Source organism: Vicugna pacos, chromosome 4, assembly GCF_048564905.1.
Source record: "Vicugna pacos chromosome 4, VicPac4, whole genome shotgun sequence".
Taxonomy (NCBI): Eukaryota; Metazoa; Chordata; class Mammalia; order Artiodactyla; family Camelidae; genus Vicugna; species Vicugna pacos.
In genome coordinates this window covers 52,355,784-52,372,079 of record NC_132990.1, presented here as the reverse complement: position 1 = coordinate 52,372,079, position 16,296 = coordinate 52,355,784, and the positions used below count along the sequence as shown (strand labels likewise).

Sequence of the window (16,296 nt, the reverse complement as noted above, 5' to 3'; positions counted from 1 at the left end):
GAATAGAAGGGGTTCTCCTAAAATATTTCTTCTGAACCAAAAAACTTGAATAACACTTGTTTCATCAATGACAGTAAAATCAATTAGCACGCATTTGTGTCACATTGTCTGTACTGAATTATCTTTTTTTTTTTAATGGACACAATTTTTAGAAACTTTATTTTCTGTCAACCTGTTTCCATTTTAAGAGTTTGTGGAAAGAACAGCTTAGGACCACTCCATGGTTGTTGCAACCCATTCAGTGGCCTGAGCAGTGGGAGCTGCAGACCAGTCTTCAGTGGCAGGCTGAGCGCTCCGGTCTTCAGTAGGGAACTGCTGAATAGGCACAGAGGGCATCTGCACGCCTTTGGACCAGTCCGCCACCTCAGGCTGAGTAGCAGTGAACTCGGGAGCGGGAGCTGTCCATTCACCCTGAAATTCCTCCTTGGTCACAGCCTTTTCAGCTGCAGCCTGCTCTTCCTTTTCAATCTCTTCAGGATCTCTGTAGTAGAGATCAGGCATGACTGCCCATGGGTATTCCCAGGAGATGGTGCTGCGCATGCGCAAAACCTCCCGGGCAAGCATCCACCACATCAGACCCACTGAGTGAACTCCCTTGTTGTTGCACAGGATGGCAATGTCCACGTAGCGCAGAGGGGAGTCCGTGTTACACAGGGCGATGGTAGGCAGATTAACGTAAGATGCCTCGGTGAGAGGCTGGTGGTCAGTTCTGGGATCGGTAAACACCAGAAGTCTCGGCTCCCGGAAAGCTGCCTGGATCTGGTTAGTGAAGGTTCCAGGCGTGAAGCGGCCAGCAATAGGCGTGGCTCCAGTGGCAACAGCAAACTTCAGCACAGCTCGCTGGCCAGTATTCCTGGAGGATATGACACTTACATCAGCTGGGTTTTCAATGGCAACAATGGCCCGAGCTGCGAACAGAAGCTTCTCCCAGGTTCTTTTCAAATTTATGATGTAGATGCCATCACTTTTCCTTTTGTAGATGTACTGCTCCATCTGGAAGTCAAGGTTGGTGCCACCTAAGTGGGTTCCTGCTGCAAGGAATTTGAGAACATCCTCCTTCTTCATTTGCAGGACATCAAGGGCTCCAGACATTATGAAAGTTTCCCTTTAAGTTACGATGGGAATTCAGAACATTGCCATATGGACCCCTCTCTGGGTAATGCGGAAAAGTGTACTGAATTATCTTAAGGCCATTTTAGGCATCATTATACACACACTGGGAAATGTTGCAGGAATAGGTAACATTAGTTAGCCTGATTTGTATCTTAGAGTAAAGTGGTCGATGGTGTGAAATTATAAGAGGGGAGAAGGGAAAGAGCTACAATCATCAAGCAGTGTTGCCAAATGTTGTGGTCCATGAACCAACTGCATCAGAATCACCTGCAGTTCTCTTTCAAAGTGAAGATTCATGCTGACCTCAGACCTGCTGAATCAGTTTGTATGTTTTTTTTAACATTTTTTATTGATTTATAATCATTTTACAATGTTGTGTCAAATTCCAGTGTTCAGCACAATTTTTCAGTCATTCATGGACATATACACACTCATTGTCACATTTTTTTCTCTGTGATTTATCATAACATTTTGTGTATATTTCCCTGTGCTATATACAGTGTAATCTTGTTTATCTATTCTACAATTTTGAAATCCCAGTCTATCCCTTCCCACCCTCTACCCCCCTGGTAACCACAAGTCTGTATTCTCTGTCCATGAGTCTTTAGATTCCACATATGAGTGATCTCATATGGTATTTTTCTTTCTCTTTCTGGCTTACTTCACTTAGAATGACATTCTCTAGGAGCATCCATGTTGCTGCAAATGGCGTTATGTTGTCAGTTTTTATGGCTGAGTAGTATTCCATTGTATAAATATACCACATCTTCTTTATCCAGTCACCTATTGATGGACATTTAGGCTGTTTCCATGTTTTGGCTATTGTAAATAGTGCTGCTATGAACATTGGAGTGCAGGTGTCATCCTGAAGTAGATTTCCTTTTCTTGCTTTATTTTAAATGTAAAATGTAACAAGTGAATTAAGAATACACCTACTGCATGATACAGTAAGAACATTCAAATCTTGCTATTTTATTTTATAGAATGCATAGAAATAAGAAAAAACAATTGCTCACATAAGAGAAAATTAAAAAATTAATCTGTAGAATTTCAAAATTGTGGAGAATTGTTGAAATACTGTTCGTGGGCCTCTCATTTACTCACCTATTGTTTTCAGAAAGTAATGGTAATTATAGAGTCGCTGTGTGTGTGTGTGTGTGTGTGTGTGTAATTTATTGTTCTAAAATTGTTGAGGTAATGTTTTAAAAAAGTAAATTTCTGACTGTAAAAATAATACGCTAATTGCAAAATGCTGCTCTCAGGGACAGTGTTTTAGAAATAATGCCTCAGGCTCTGCAATGGCCATACTCTAATTTTTAAGTTTTCTTTAGTTGACTATGATAAGGAAGATTGTCTTATTTCTTTCCCTGTAAATTTAGGGATTTTGATACCTGGATTCAGAGTTTACCTTTATAGTTTCCTAGATATGCACATCTCTGTGCCTTAGTTTCCTCAGCGCTGATACGTCAAATGGGAGGCACTAGGTTGGCTATTTAGTAGTTGAAAGCTGGCCTTTGTGCTGATTTGATGCTGAGCTGTACCAGTTGTTAAAACCTTTGAGCTAGCACTCTGTCATCCTTGGGAATAGGAGTATCAACCTGGTAGTTGTACCTTCTGGCTTTCATTGTGGGATCAAGGATGCTACAATGCTATCTGAGTCACAACGGAGCACTTAACCACTCTCTAGCCGTGGAAATTGTCAAATTTTTCCCGCTTAGCAGAATTGGTGAGAGGGGCAAAGCAACATCCAGATGTGGGAAGATGTTTCAGGGACTATGCATATGTGTAGGACCTGCCATTTAACCTCTGCAATGATAACATGACCTTTTAAAAAAGATTTGTTAAAGGATGTGCTTCCTTACATAAGTGGTCTGTTTGCTTTTTAGCTTTTTAGGAAACAAGGTTTTGAAGATCACTGCTTAAGTTGAATCAGCTTCATAACCTTTTAGTGAGACTTATAGTTGGGTTATTACAGGGCATGTCAACATCTCAAGTTTTGGGATATGGTTAAGTAAGTATTTTAAAAATCAGTGCTTAGACAAATAATGCATGATTCCATGTACATGAAGCATCTAAAATAGTCAAACTTAGAAAAGCAGAAAATCTAATGGTGGTTGCCGGGCGAAGGGGGGAGTAGGAAATGGGGGATGTCAGCAGGCATAAAGTTACAGTTATGCAAGATGAATGAGTTCTAGAGATCTGTTGTACAACAGAGAGCCTACAGGTAGCAATTTGGTGTTGTGTATTTAAAAAGTTGTTAAGAGGGTAGAGCTCATGGTGTGTCCTTACCATGAAAATTTTTTTAATTAAAAAAAAACCTAAAGGTACATAAAGAAACATTCGAAAGTGATGGATATGTTTATTAACTTCATTGTGATGATTGTGTCATGGGTACATGCGTATGTCCAAACTCATCATATTGCATACATTAAATATGTGTCATTTTTTGTATGTCAATTGTATCTTAATAAAGCTGTAAAAAAATCAGTACTTGTAAAAACTGATGAAGTTGAAATACAATCTGACACGAGTTAATAGTATTATATCAACTTCAATTTCCTGATTTCAACAATGCACTATGTTAAAATCAAAAACAATGCTGTCATTAGGGTGTTAAATTTGATTTTATTTCACTTTTTGATAGCCATCCTTTCAATCATCTCTTTATGCTATTTACATACCCCTCTTTCCCTCTGGTCCTGCCAAGTCATTAATAACACTCTGATTTGTTATTTTTCATATCTTTCTCCATGTTTGCATGATCACATACAAAAATAGACATATCCTGATGTTTACATTTTTGGCTAATTTCATAACAATGTGGTTAGATTACATATACTTTTTCTTACTTGAAAGTACATTGGGAAAAGATCTTTAAAATAACTGGTATAGATGGAACTGAATCTTTTTAATGTCACCAGAAGAGTCAGTGTATCACAGTTAATTCAGTGATTCCCCTTTTAATTGGTATTCCTTTTTTCCCTAGTGTTAGGCTACTCAAAAATTGTAATAAATACCTCATAAATATGTACTTTGGACTGATTCTTTTATATCTAAATTCTCAGGGGATGGGATTACTAGATTGAAAGACTATCAATTTAAAAAAATTTTAAGATATTTCCAGACTTCTTCGCCAAATGGCTGCAATATTTTATATTTCCAACTAAGTATGGGAACCAAAGCGAAGGAGAAGAATACCCTTTTCCCTTCATCCCTGCCAGCAGATGTTATACTGCCTTGTAACTGCTGTGAGTTTGTTAAGTGAGACATTATATCCTACTTTATATTAATTTTACCATTTCCTGACAATCAATAAGATTGAGCAGGTTTGCAAAGTTTATTGATCACTTGGATTTTTTGTGTATGAATTGTTACAAAAATAGATTTTGCCCTTTTTTCTATTGAATTATTTTTGTCCCTTTATAATTTGCCAGAGCTCCTTGTATATTGCAGATATTAATAATTTCTCTTTCATATGCATTGTAAATCTTTCTCCTAAGCTGCTTTTTTTGCCCTTTGTCTATGTTTATGGCATCACTTGCCATACTACATTTCATTTTTTTTAATGTTGTGAAATATGCCTGTATTTTTCTTCAATGGCTTCTAAGTTGCCTATCTTTCTAAAGAAAAAATCCCCAATCCCTAAATCATACCATATGGTACTAAATTATCTCTGATGCTTTTTTGTTATTTTATTTCATTATTTGAAATTTTCATTGAGTGGAAATGCTGATTACTGAGCTATCATCTCTCTGTGTTTTGCATCGTGCCCCTGGCTGGAGGACTTTGCAAACCCCATTTCACTTTGCCAGCTGGCTCCCTGCTTGGCTCTGTCAGTGGGAAGCAGAAGAGGGAGACTGGAAAGATGGAGGAGGAAGAAGAGATTTGCTTATTTCTGTTTGTCCCTCCTTTTTGTCAACATCATTGCAGCCATGAGTCCTCACCCAGTGGCAACTTGGTTCCAGAGGAGTGTCCCAACACTTCTAGTTCTGCAGTTTTTGCAGTTTTCCCAACACTTGCAGAAGCAGCATCACTGCACCACCTCAGAGACTGGTCAGTTGGCACCACCCACCTCTCTGCAGGTCTGACCTCCCCTCAATGCGCCCCATCTCCAACCTTCTAAATTTTAACAATCCCCATTCCTTCCCTCTGTTCCCCTGTCCCTTAGGGCGGTAGCTGCTTCCACCAGTTATTCTCCTGTGATATCTCAGATCCTCTTTCTGCCTTTTTTATTTCTTGAGTATTTGATTAACAATTCTTTATGTTAAATTCGCTCTGTTAAAATAGCTGACATGCTTTCTCTTCCCTGACTGGACCCTGAAGGTTACTGTTGAATTTTTCAATCGTTTCCTTTAGCTTTCTTGCCTGTTACGACATGCTTTAGATGTTAGGAATTTCCCAGAGGCCAGTCCCACCTCCCTCCACCCCTTAAATGGCTCATCAGTTGTCCTAACAGCATTTAGTATCTGATCCATCTTTCTCTACTGATTTTGTTTAAAATACTTTTTGATATATACTACTTAACATTTTTTATGCCAAACTTAGCAATGATTTTTTTCCTTGTTATTTTTTACTTTCCTCTTATGCTCTAGGAAGTCCTTGACACTTGGAGTTCAGAAGAATAACTGTTTTTTTCTTTCTGGGTTGTTGTACTATACCATATTGCCTCACTTAGGACAGTTTTGAGCTTTAAAAGAATTGAGACCCACCAGAAGAAGGTATTTTGCTTCATCAGTGAGTATACTTATACCCATTTATATAAAACAGAAACAAAAATTCTATCACCAAACCATGCTGATGGCAGAGATTTTTACTACTTACAGGAGATCCCTCAAATTTCTCAGCCCCTATACAGTTAGATATAGTCTGAGTTCTGGGCAGAAGGATGAAACAGAAATACTGTATGCAACTTCCACTTCCTCGGTGGAGGGATCATGTCTTTGTGCCCTTCCCTTTACTTGCTGACTGAAATGCAGGTATGAACACTGGAGCTAAAACTGCCATCTTGAACCATGAGGTGACCTTGGGACTGACACAACAATAGGGAAGTGGCCTGAGTATTTGACGACTTGCTGAAGCAGAGCCACCTGATGCCTAGACTGCCTACATTTTGACTTTAATGAGAGAAATTAACATCTCAACATCAATGTGAGAAAGTAAATTGTTATTTTATGTCTTACCGTTTCTCCCACCAAATTTAATTCTCACAATTACATCTTCTGTAGTTTATGCCAGATTATACTTCCACCAACAATATATGAGATTGCTGCTTCTCCATGGTGTCAGCAACAGGTTTGTTGTCAAACTTTTGGATTCTGACAATCTTAAAAGTAAGGAAAACATAACGCCATTTGCAGCAACATGGATATCCCTGGATAATGTCATTCTAAGTGAAGTAAGCCAGAAAGAGAAAGAAAAATGCCATATGAGATCGCTTATATGTGGAATTTTTAAAAAGAAAAAAAAGGAACATAAATACAAAACAGAAACAGACTCATAGACATAGAATACAAACTTGTGTATTTGAATACAAACCCCCAAGGGGGCGGGGGGTAGGAAGGGATAGACTGGGAGTTCAAAATTTGTAGATACTGACAGGCATATGTAGAATAGATAAACAAGATTATACTGTATAGCACAGGGAAATATATACATGATCTTGTGGTAGCTCACAGCAAAAAAAAATGTGACAATGAATATATGTATGTTCATGTATTACTGAAAAATTGTGCTCTACACTGGAATTTGACACAACATTGTAAAATGAGTATAACAATAAAAAAAAGTTTTAAAAAAATGAGGAAAGTGATCTTAATTTCAATTTGCATTTCTCTTTTTGTGAGTCAAGTTGAATGTCTTTTATGTAAGCATGATTTGTTTCTTTTTCCACAAACTGGCTGGAGATAAATATTTTTCTATCAAGTACTTGATTTTCTTCCTTTGTTGCTGGGAATTCTTTGTATACTAAGAAAATTAATCCTTTACCTGTGATACGAATTGCAACTTTTTTCCCCTAAATTTGCCTTGTCTTTTGACTTTTCTCACTCTCTTTTTTGGTCATGAAGAATATTTCTAAAAGTTTTGGTAAAAGCCTGTAATCAAATTAAAAAAAATTTTTTTCCTGGCATTTAGGTTTTAAGTTCTAGTAGAAATCCAAAGTTATAAAATAAATCACCCATTTTGTTTTCTGGGACTTTTATGAATTTGTTTTTTAACCTTACATCTTTGAATGTAATATGTGAAGTATGAACCCAACTTCATGATTTTCCAAATGGCTCCCTATTTATGCCAACCACTTATCTTTATGTCATTGATATGAGATGTTGTCTTTATAGTGCACTAAATTCTTATATTTATTTGGTTCTGTTTCTAGACTTTGTTTTTCATTCCATTGGTTTGTCTATTCATATGCCAAAACCACATTTGAATTACTGAAGTTTTATAATTTATTTCCATATCTAATAGAATCGGTCTCTCTTCATTGCTTTTCTTTTTCAAAAACTTCTTGGCTATTGTTGCTTGTTTAATTTTTCATAGACAAATTTTAATCAGCTCATGTAGGTTTAGAAAAAACCCTGTTGACATATTTATTAGGATCTCATTCAATTTACCAGTTCATTTAGGGACACTTGTCATCTTTAGGATGTTGAGAATTCTAATCCAGTTTCCTATTCAGTCCTAGGAATTTGATTGGTTTTGATAGCTGTTGCAAATGGGGTCTCCTTTTCCATCTTATTGTCTAACTGGTTATTGTTTGTGCATGTGTAGTCTATTGATTTCTGAATGTTAATTTTATATTGCCTCACCCTTTTTTAATTCCCTTATTGTTTGTAGTAGCTTTTCAGATGATATTTTTTAGGCATACAATTATATCTGGAAATGTAGATAATTTTACTTCCTCATTTTCAATTCTTATCTCTGGGAATGATTTTGTACTCCTGGCTGGTCTCCCTCCTTCCTGTCTTTTTTCCAAGCTTGGATGGGCAGCCTTCTTGGCCTTTCTGTGTTACTTAATATTCTCTCAATAATTTTTTTTTTAAATTTTAAGTCAGAACTGATTTCTTGTTACTTTATCTAAGAAACCTGATGAAAAGTTTCATTTTGCATAAATTAGGTCCAATGATACATCATCAATTGGGATATCTGTTGCCATTTATTGAGGGCTTACTGTGTGCCGGGCAGTGTGCAAAGTGATTTGCATGTAACTAGTTATGATTCAATTCCTAAAGGATGTACTTTGAATTTTTGTCCCTCGTTGTAGTACCAAATTTGAACTTGTCCTTTTCAGCTTTCTTCAAAGACTCTCTGCTTTTTGTGTTAGTAGTAGCTCTGAAATGTAAGGCAATGGCCAGTTTAATATGTTCAAGCTTTTATTATTTGTCTTGAATTATAAAATCAAGTTTATTAGCATAAGAAAGTTTGGGTGTTTTGTTTTGTTTTAGTAGTGGTACCCTATTTCCAAAACAAATATTAACTGGGGGTCCAGTATAAAAAACAGAGAAGCTACAAAGGTTAGGTAGATGGAATGGTGGTAAGTTACCTAACTCACAATTTTGTGATGCTTCTAAGAATAGACAAAAAAGAGAGGGTGGAGAAATAGAGACATTTCTGGACACAGATCTTGGTGACTATTATGGGTTGAATGGTCTCTCTGAAAACATATGTTGAAGTCCTAACCCCTAGTACCTCAAAGGTTGACCCTATTTGGAAATAGGATCATTATAAAGGTAATCAAGTTAAAATGAGGTCATTAGGGTGGGCCGTACATGACTGGTATCCTTATAAAAAGAGCAAATTTGGACACAGACACAAACAAAGGGAGGATGATGTGAAGAAACAGAGAGAATGCCATATACAAGCCAAGGAACATCTAAGGCTACCAGAAGCTTGGAGAGAGGCATGGAACAGATTCTTCCTCAGACCTCTCAGAAGGAAACAACCCTGCCAACACCTTGACTTCAGACTTCTAGTCTCCAGAATGGAGAGCCAATACATTTCTGTTGGTTAAGCCACTTAATTTGTGGTACTTTGCAGCAGTAGCCCCAGGAAACTAATACAGAGGTTTATGTGGCCAATTGGACAGAATTTGGAAGTGGAATATCCTACAGATTCTAGAATGCATGTTCACTATACATGTTTTTCTGGCACGGGACAAGGACCCTTGATTAGTTATATTCTTGTTATTTGTCAAAGGTCTGTTTGGGCTCAGCTAAGCAGATCATCCTTGTAATTACTGAGTTTATCAGTTAGAGTTGAAAAAAGCCTATCTTTAGGTACATACTTTTCATGTCTTAAACCAGAGGTATAAACTGGCAACCTGCTTGTAAGTATTTTGTTTGGCCTACACAGCGTTTTAAAATAGGAAAAACATGTACTTCCTCAGCAATATTTTAAGATCAGATTTCTTCTAAACATTTCTGGATTTCTGTTTTTGTCTTGAAAATGAGATTTGCATTCCCTCATGGCTGCTGCTGTTGACTCTTGCTGATGACCTGCTGCTTCCTTTAGCCAGGCCTCACTTCAGTGAGCTGTGTGACCACCAGGCCCAAGGTGCCACAGACAAAGAAACAAGGGTGGCTGGAGCAGAGTGAAAAAGGAGAGGGTAGTAGGAGGAGTGCCCACAGGTTAAGGGAATTTGTCAGAATATGGCAAAACTTAAGGGCATCAAGGTCTCTGGCTTTTACTCTGAATGAAATAGGAAACTGTTGGGGGAGTTTGAGAAAAAGAGTGACCTGACCTGACTTAGATTTTTAAATAATCACACAATTGCTCTGCTGGTGTTAGACTGTAGGGGGAAGACACTAGACTGCAGTGGTGGAAGCAGGGAGACCTATTCAGAGGCTTTTTACAGTGATCATGAGATGGCTTGGACCATGATGGTAGCAAGTGAGGTGTGTTAAGTGGTGGAAGTCAGAATGTGTTCGAAGGTAGAATCAGCAGAATCGTCCGATGATTTTGATGTGAGATATGAAAGATGGAAAGAAGCCAGGCCAAAACTCCAAAGGTTTTGACTTCAGTATCTGGAAGGATGGAGTTGCTATTTGAGATGAAGAAGCTGTAGGAAGAGGAGATTTCAGATGGAAAAATGAGGAGTTTCATTTTGGATACGTTGATCTTGAGATATATAGTCCACGTCGAAAGAAAATGTTGAATAAGCTGTCAGATACGAGCCTGGAGTTCAGGGGACATGTCTGGCTGGCAATAAACATTTCCTCTTTTGATTCAGACTCAAAACTTTTAATAACATATAATACTGATGACTCCCAAACGTTTATGTTGGCTTCAGAGCAGATCGTGGTTGTATGGATGTACTGCCAGGGAGGGGAGAAGTTGGTATCTGGCTCTGTTTCTTTGTCTCTGATCACTTAAGAGGAATGATCTTAGTCCCAGTGCTTGGGTCTCCTCCGACCTTAGAAATCATTGCTCTGAATCCTTACCCAGCAAACTAAGGCTCATTCCTTGATGGCTTCCCAAAGTTTTATAATCTGGTCAACTCTAGAGACAAAGTTGAATCAAGGTCTGAAATCCTCATCTGGGGCTCTTTCCTCCATGCCACCTTCCAGTATTTGGCAAGGCTAACTTTCAAAGACCCGTTCTCTTTGCTTTCTCATCTCCTTTCTAGGCATTTAAATTTCTCTCTTAACTTCACAGGGCCCACTTAATTTCAGAAGCAGGAATCTTTGTGCTGAGAAACTGAAATATTAAGGAAAATCCTCAACTAAAACTTTGAGGTTCCAGCTACTAGGGGTATTTTGTCCTCTCTAGCTAATTCTTAATTGCTCCATCCAGGTTAAAGTTCCCAGGAATTCTGTAGTCCTTGCAGTCCCAAACTTTTTCTCAATTTAATTCAACTTATACTCTTCTTTCAATGTGGCTCCACGTCTGAAGAACACTGGTCCAGTCTGGGGAGAAAAGATATGCTCTTAACCTTTTCTGTTGTAATCAGCGCGACGGCCCCTAAAGGGCAAGTCCGGGAAGTTCACGGCTAAACTTACGGCCAAGCTTTGTCCTTGGGTCCTGCGCTCTCCTCCCTCCGCTTCCCGGAGCGCGGGGGGCTTCCGGCGCGGCCCCCTCCTCCCGGGGGCGGGGCCTACCGCTCCGGTTCCCGCCTCCCCGGCTGCGCGCGGCTGCGGGCCGCGGTCACGTGAACGCGGCGCGGCGGGGGAGGGGCCCTGATTTCCGGGCGGCGGAAGGAGACGCGGCCGCGTGAAGACGAGGCGATTTGAAAACACGCTCCGGGAGCGAGAGGCTGAGGCCGGTGGCTCACGCCGTCGCCCGGTGGGCTCTCCTCGGACGTTTTTACCCGCCTGCCGCGCCCCGGTCCCGGCCGGGCCCTCAGGTGAGCGGCCGCCGCCCGTCGGGCCGGGCCCTCCTGGAGCGCGGGACGGCGCGCGGGGCCGTTGCCCCCCGGTACGCGGCCCAGGCGGGCAGGGCGGGCTGGGGCCAGTCTGCGCCCCCCGGGGGCCGGGCCGGGGCGTCCCCGCGGAGCCGGGCCTGGGTGTGGAGCGGGGCAGTGCGGGGGCGGGGCGCCCCTCGGGCGTTTGAAGCGCCTCAAGTGACTGGGCGGGCTCGCGCGGTTTCGGGTCTAGGAGACTTTCAGGCCGGTGTGCATTGATTGGGCCCCGCTTCCTGGACTGTGGTCCTGACCGCCGTCCACAGGAGGAGAAGGAGCGCTAGTTTCTTAAATCCCACGGAGGTCTCACTTCTGGGATGCAGGACCGAAGTCTGGGGGTGGAGGTGAGCAGTCGTCTCCTAAGCGGCCCTCTCAGCCCAGGTGTGGAGGGTTAAGCGATCTGTGCGGAGCAGATTCGGACCATCGGCCCTCTCGAGTCGCCCCAGTCTCGCGTATTTGTTTTCTGGGAAGTCCAGTGCTTCCGAGTGGCCTCCTAGGTAGAGTTTAAGGAGCTCACGAGCGTAAAAGGTGGGAGAGGAAATTACTGGAAGCCGAGTGCAATGTGCTTTCTTGATTCTTTTTTGGACTGGGGGGGAAAGAATTTGGAAATTTGGGAAGGGTAATGAGGTGGCAGATAAATTAGCTGAAATTCGGTTCGGTCGAAATCCTAATACACTAGAATCTGCTTTTTGTTAAGTTTGGAAGACCTGCATTTGGAGTATGTGAAATTCAGTTTTAAAACTTTTGAGGCTCACCTAGTCCAGTGATGTGAGAGCTCAGCCCCTAGGGCTGCATGCAGTTCCTACGTTCTGTTCAATACCAGTTACTACAAAAGTGGCTTAGTCGGACTATTTGATATGCTGTACTAGGAAAATCCTTAAGAGAAAATAACAGAAGTTGCTAGAAGAACTTTAAAAGAGTTCATAGTATAAAAATGCTTCCTGTGTACCGTAAAAATAATCTTACCTAGCCTTTGAAGTCAAGGAAGGGTAATAAGGCCTCTTCCTAACAGGGAAACAGTAGAGTAATTAATACAAAGTGATGGATAATATGGCATAAGCTTGGCAGTAGACCGTATATTGGACACCAGTTAGTTAGTGGCTAAAGATAGGACAGAGGTGTGTGTGTGGTGGGGGTGGAGGGTTAATTGACTCGGTTTTTCTGAATGTCTTGTACTATTTATTTTCATCTCTCCTACTAGCTAGTAATAAAATTGTAGAGAAAGTTCACTAAATGTGCTTGCTTAATTAATGAAAACTATTTTTATATTAAAAGAGGACAGGTGAGTATTAGGGCCTTGTTTTTAGGTTTTACTCATTTTTGGGGCTAGAATAACTAGAGGTGTGAGTAGGATGAAAATTTGGGATTGGGAGAAATGAAATAAGGCAAGCCATTTTGCTGCTGCTTTCCAGTTCTCATCTTAATTCCGGTATGAAATTGGTTTTGCAGAGCTCAGTCTTGTGTATGAATTCCTCTTCAGCTACTTAATAAAGGACTGACAAACCTTTCTGAGCCACATCTTTAAGATGGTTTTAGTACCGCCTTCCTCACGTGGTTTTGTGAGAATTGAATGCTGTTGTGCATACTGCATCGAATATTGTCCTTGTCCTGAGACTAAGAAAGTACACATATTTGTGCTTATAGAGTATGTATTTAATAGCGTGCCAGGCACAGTTCTGAGTGTTTTACAAATATGAGCTTTTTTGCCCCTCATTCATCCTACCTTATAACAACGGTATGAGGTAAGCATTATTATTAGCCCCATTTTGTAGATAAAAACTGAGGCACAGTGGTTAACTACAGCTAGAAAGTGATAGAGTCTGGACAAAGACCCCAGTTAGTCTGACTTTTTTTTAATTGACATGTAGTCAGTTTACAATATTGTGTCAATTTCTGGTGTACAGTATAATGTTTCAGTCATGCAGATAAATATGTATATATGTATTTTTTTTAACTGAAGTGTAGTCAGTTTACAATGTTGTGTTAATTCAGTCTGACTCTTGAATCTGCTCTTAACCTATGTAGCCAGACCCTAGCTCGTGAGACTCTAATGTAGTAAAGCCTTGCAATCATGTGAATTTGGATATAATGTCATAGGTGATTGGCTTCTGGATTCTGGGAACTTGAGCTGTCTGGTCCTGCACCAGTCATTTTATTAATCTCACAATAATGCAAACCTTCATTTTACTCAAATTTTTTGATTTCCTTGAGTAACATTGTGACTTAAAAAAAAAATCTGGGCATAGGATAATTATGATAGACTGGGAGAGGTTTTATTTATTCCTGAGATATCCACTCCAGTGGATGGATATACTATGCAAGGCATAATTTATTATTTTTACAGTGTATGGAAAGGGCTTCATGGAGGGCTGAACTGGTTCCAGGTATAGGAGGCTAAGGAAGATGAAGCTGGAGAGAAAGTTAGGAAGGATGTGATAATGTCAAGCCAAGCAGTTTTTAATTGTAAGGGCGTAGAGGAGCAGCTGAAAGTTCGTGAGCCTTGGTCACATCTGTGTTTAGAAAGAGCCCTCTGGTGATTCTCTAGCAAGTGAGCGGTGGAGTAGACCCTAGAGACAAGACAAGAATACTGGTGGGGAAACTTTAACTGTCTAGGGTAGAAATAAAGACTTCAGTGGCACGGGGATGCATAGGTCAAAGATTTTGTGTATAAGTGGGTAATTTGGATATAAGGAGAAAGAATGTGATGAATTTGGGGAAGTGCAAGATGACAGGATTACACCTGAGTTTATTTGTTATAATAGTGGCCTGGCTGGTCTTTGTTCCTCATGCCTCTCTCTGTTATGCTGTATTTCTTTTTCTACTGCTTTTTCTCCTGTTTTTTGGATACCGTTTCCTGTTTATGTCTAGCCTGAACTTTTCCTGGTGTTCAAAATTCTGGTAACTTTCATTTTTGCCTACACCAGACTTATCCCCTACTCTTCATCTGTACTGTTTTCCTTGCTCGTGAAATGCTTAGTAACTCTCCTTGCTGCATATCTGAATCTTACTCATTTTCAAGCACCCAGCTTAGGTTCATGAAACTTTCCTATTACAGACTGCATTAAATAATAACATTGGTTTTCAGACTGTTTTGCTAGAGGTTTCTTGGGGGCTTCTAGGAGCCAGGAGCTTCCCAGCAGGTGCAAGACATATCTCTAGCAACTCTGTGCTGCCTTCTTGTCACCCTACGATTGTAAAAAAAAAATTATCGTAAGTTTCCTGTGTAGCACATAGCTTGACATAAGGTTCCATGGCCAAAAAACCTTGACAGACCAGTGATAATACTTGTTGCCTTATTGTTAATGACTCTTCTTTACAATATCTCTTGACTATACTGATCTTTTTTTGTATTTCATAAAGGTGTTTCCTGTTGAATATTGTTGGTGATTCTTGATTATCTTTGAAATAAATGTTAGAGTAATGCAAATGTTGGAAAATATATTATAATTTACCTTTGTCTTTATTCATTGTTTTTAAATTAATTATTTTCATCAGAGCACTCAAGAATGACTAAAAAAAGAAAACGCCAAGATGATTTTCAAAAAGTAAAACTAAAAGTTGGTAAAAAGAAGCCCAGGTTAGAAAATGCTACTGTTACAAATTTTAAAACGAAGACTATACATCTGCCTGAGCAACTCAAGGAGGATGGAACACTTCCAACAAATAATCGAAAACTTAACATAAAGGTAAATCATAAATATTGTTTTGATAAAATAGTATTTTCCTTGAAATCATCTGGAATGTTACGTTTTTCTGAAAAGTTATTTTAACTCTTAGGGTTTATTAATGGCTGAAGTTTGGAGTTTATCTGTTACCCTAATCTGATGTTGCCACTGCAGCTTTCCCACTTCCTCCAGAAAGACTTGCTCAGATAGTCGAAGTGATTTCTTCCTTGTGTATTTATTTGATGATTTATTATGTCATCTGGAAGTAACTTCTGTATTTAACTTTTTAATGTTTGAATGTGTCAAGTTTTTCATGTGATGGTGTTTCAGCTGTTTTTATGACTTATTAAGATAGGATCCGGTCTTAACTTTTGAACCGTTGTATACATAGCTTATTGCAGGTTCAAAATAAATGTGTGGAGTTAATTGAAATTTGAGCAATAGTTTTGCTTAAAAATTTAACAACTTTATTGAAATATGATTTACACATAATAAAATTTACCATTTCAAGTGAACGATTCAGTGGTTTTTAATATATTTACATTGTTATTGCTACTATCACAACAGTCTAATTTTGGAATATTTTTGTCACTTCAGAAAGAAACCTTATACTTATCAGAAGTCACTCCCTGTTCCTTTCCCCCACTAGAGAGCCACTAATCTACTCTCTTTCTGTATAGACTTATTCTGGACATTTCATGTGAATGGAATCATACAAAACGTGGTTTTTTGTTACTGTTCTTACACTTAGCATGTTGTTGAGGCTCATCCATGTTATAGCTTGCATCAGAGCAGCACCTCATTCCTTTGTATTGGCAAGTATTCCACTGCACGGTGGTGTCACATTTTCCCACTCATCAGTTGATAGGCATTTGGTTGTTTCCACTTTTGGGCTCTTATGAATAATGCTGTTATAAACATTTGTGAACAAGTCTTTGTGAAGATGTACGTTTTCTAGTTTTGCTTTTTGAGCTTCGAAGGCTAGATAATATCAAAGAGGCATTTGAAGTTATGGTTTCGTTACAGATTAAGTAAATTTTTCCACAAATAAAATTGCCAAATGTTATACTCTGAATAAAATACACACTCTCTGAAAGACCATTTAGAACAGGCAGAAAGAGCCTT

At 39.4% G+C, this 16,296-nt stretch overlaps 2 protein-coding genes across 5 annotated transcripts in view; one reads left to right on the top strand and one right to left on the bottom strand.

Moving 5' to 3' along the window:
- Nucleotides 1-207: 207 nt before the first annotated feature.
- Nucleotides 208-1,092, bottom strand: LOC102524930 (small ribosomal subunit protein uS2-like). Its single transcript, XM_072959835.1, has one exon. It carries the CDS (start codon nucleotides 1,090-1,092, stop codon nucleotides 208-210), a length of 885 nt encoding a protein of 294 aa, XP_072815936.1.
- An 8,238-nt stretch (nucleotides 1,093-9,330) lies between these two features.
- The window catches only part of TEX10 (testis expressed 10), a 45,477-nt gene continuing 38,511 nt past the window's right edge, over nucleotides 9,331-16,296 (top strand). The window contains exons 1-2 of one of the 4 annotated variants that reach the window (XM_072959834.1): nucleotides 9,331-9,436; nucleotides 15,002-15,192. In XM_072959834.1, coding sequence (XP_072815935.1) covers nucleotides 15,013-15,192 — 180 coding nt within the window. In that variant the 5' untranslated portion in view covers nucleotides 9,331-9,436; nucleotides 15,002-15,012. Of the gene's footprint in view, nucleotides 9,437-11,264; nucleotides 11,453-11,500; nucleotides 11,524-11,640; nucleotides 11,851-15,001; nucleotides 15,193-16,296 lie in introns of those variants that run through there. The other 3 variants (XM_072959831.1, XM_072959833.1, XM_072959832.1) reach the window with 3 other exon arrangements.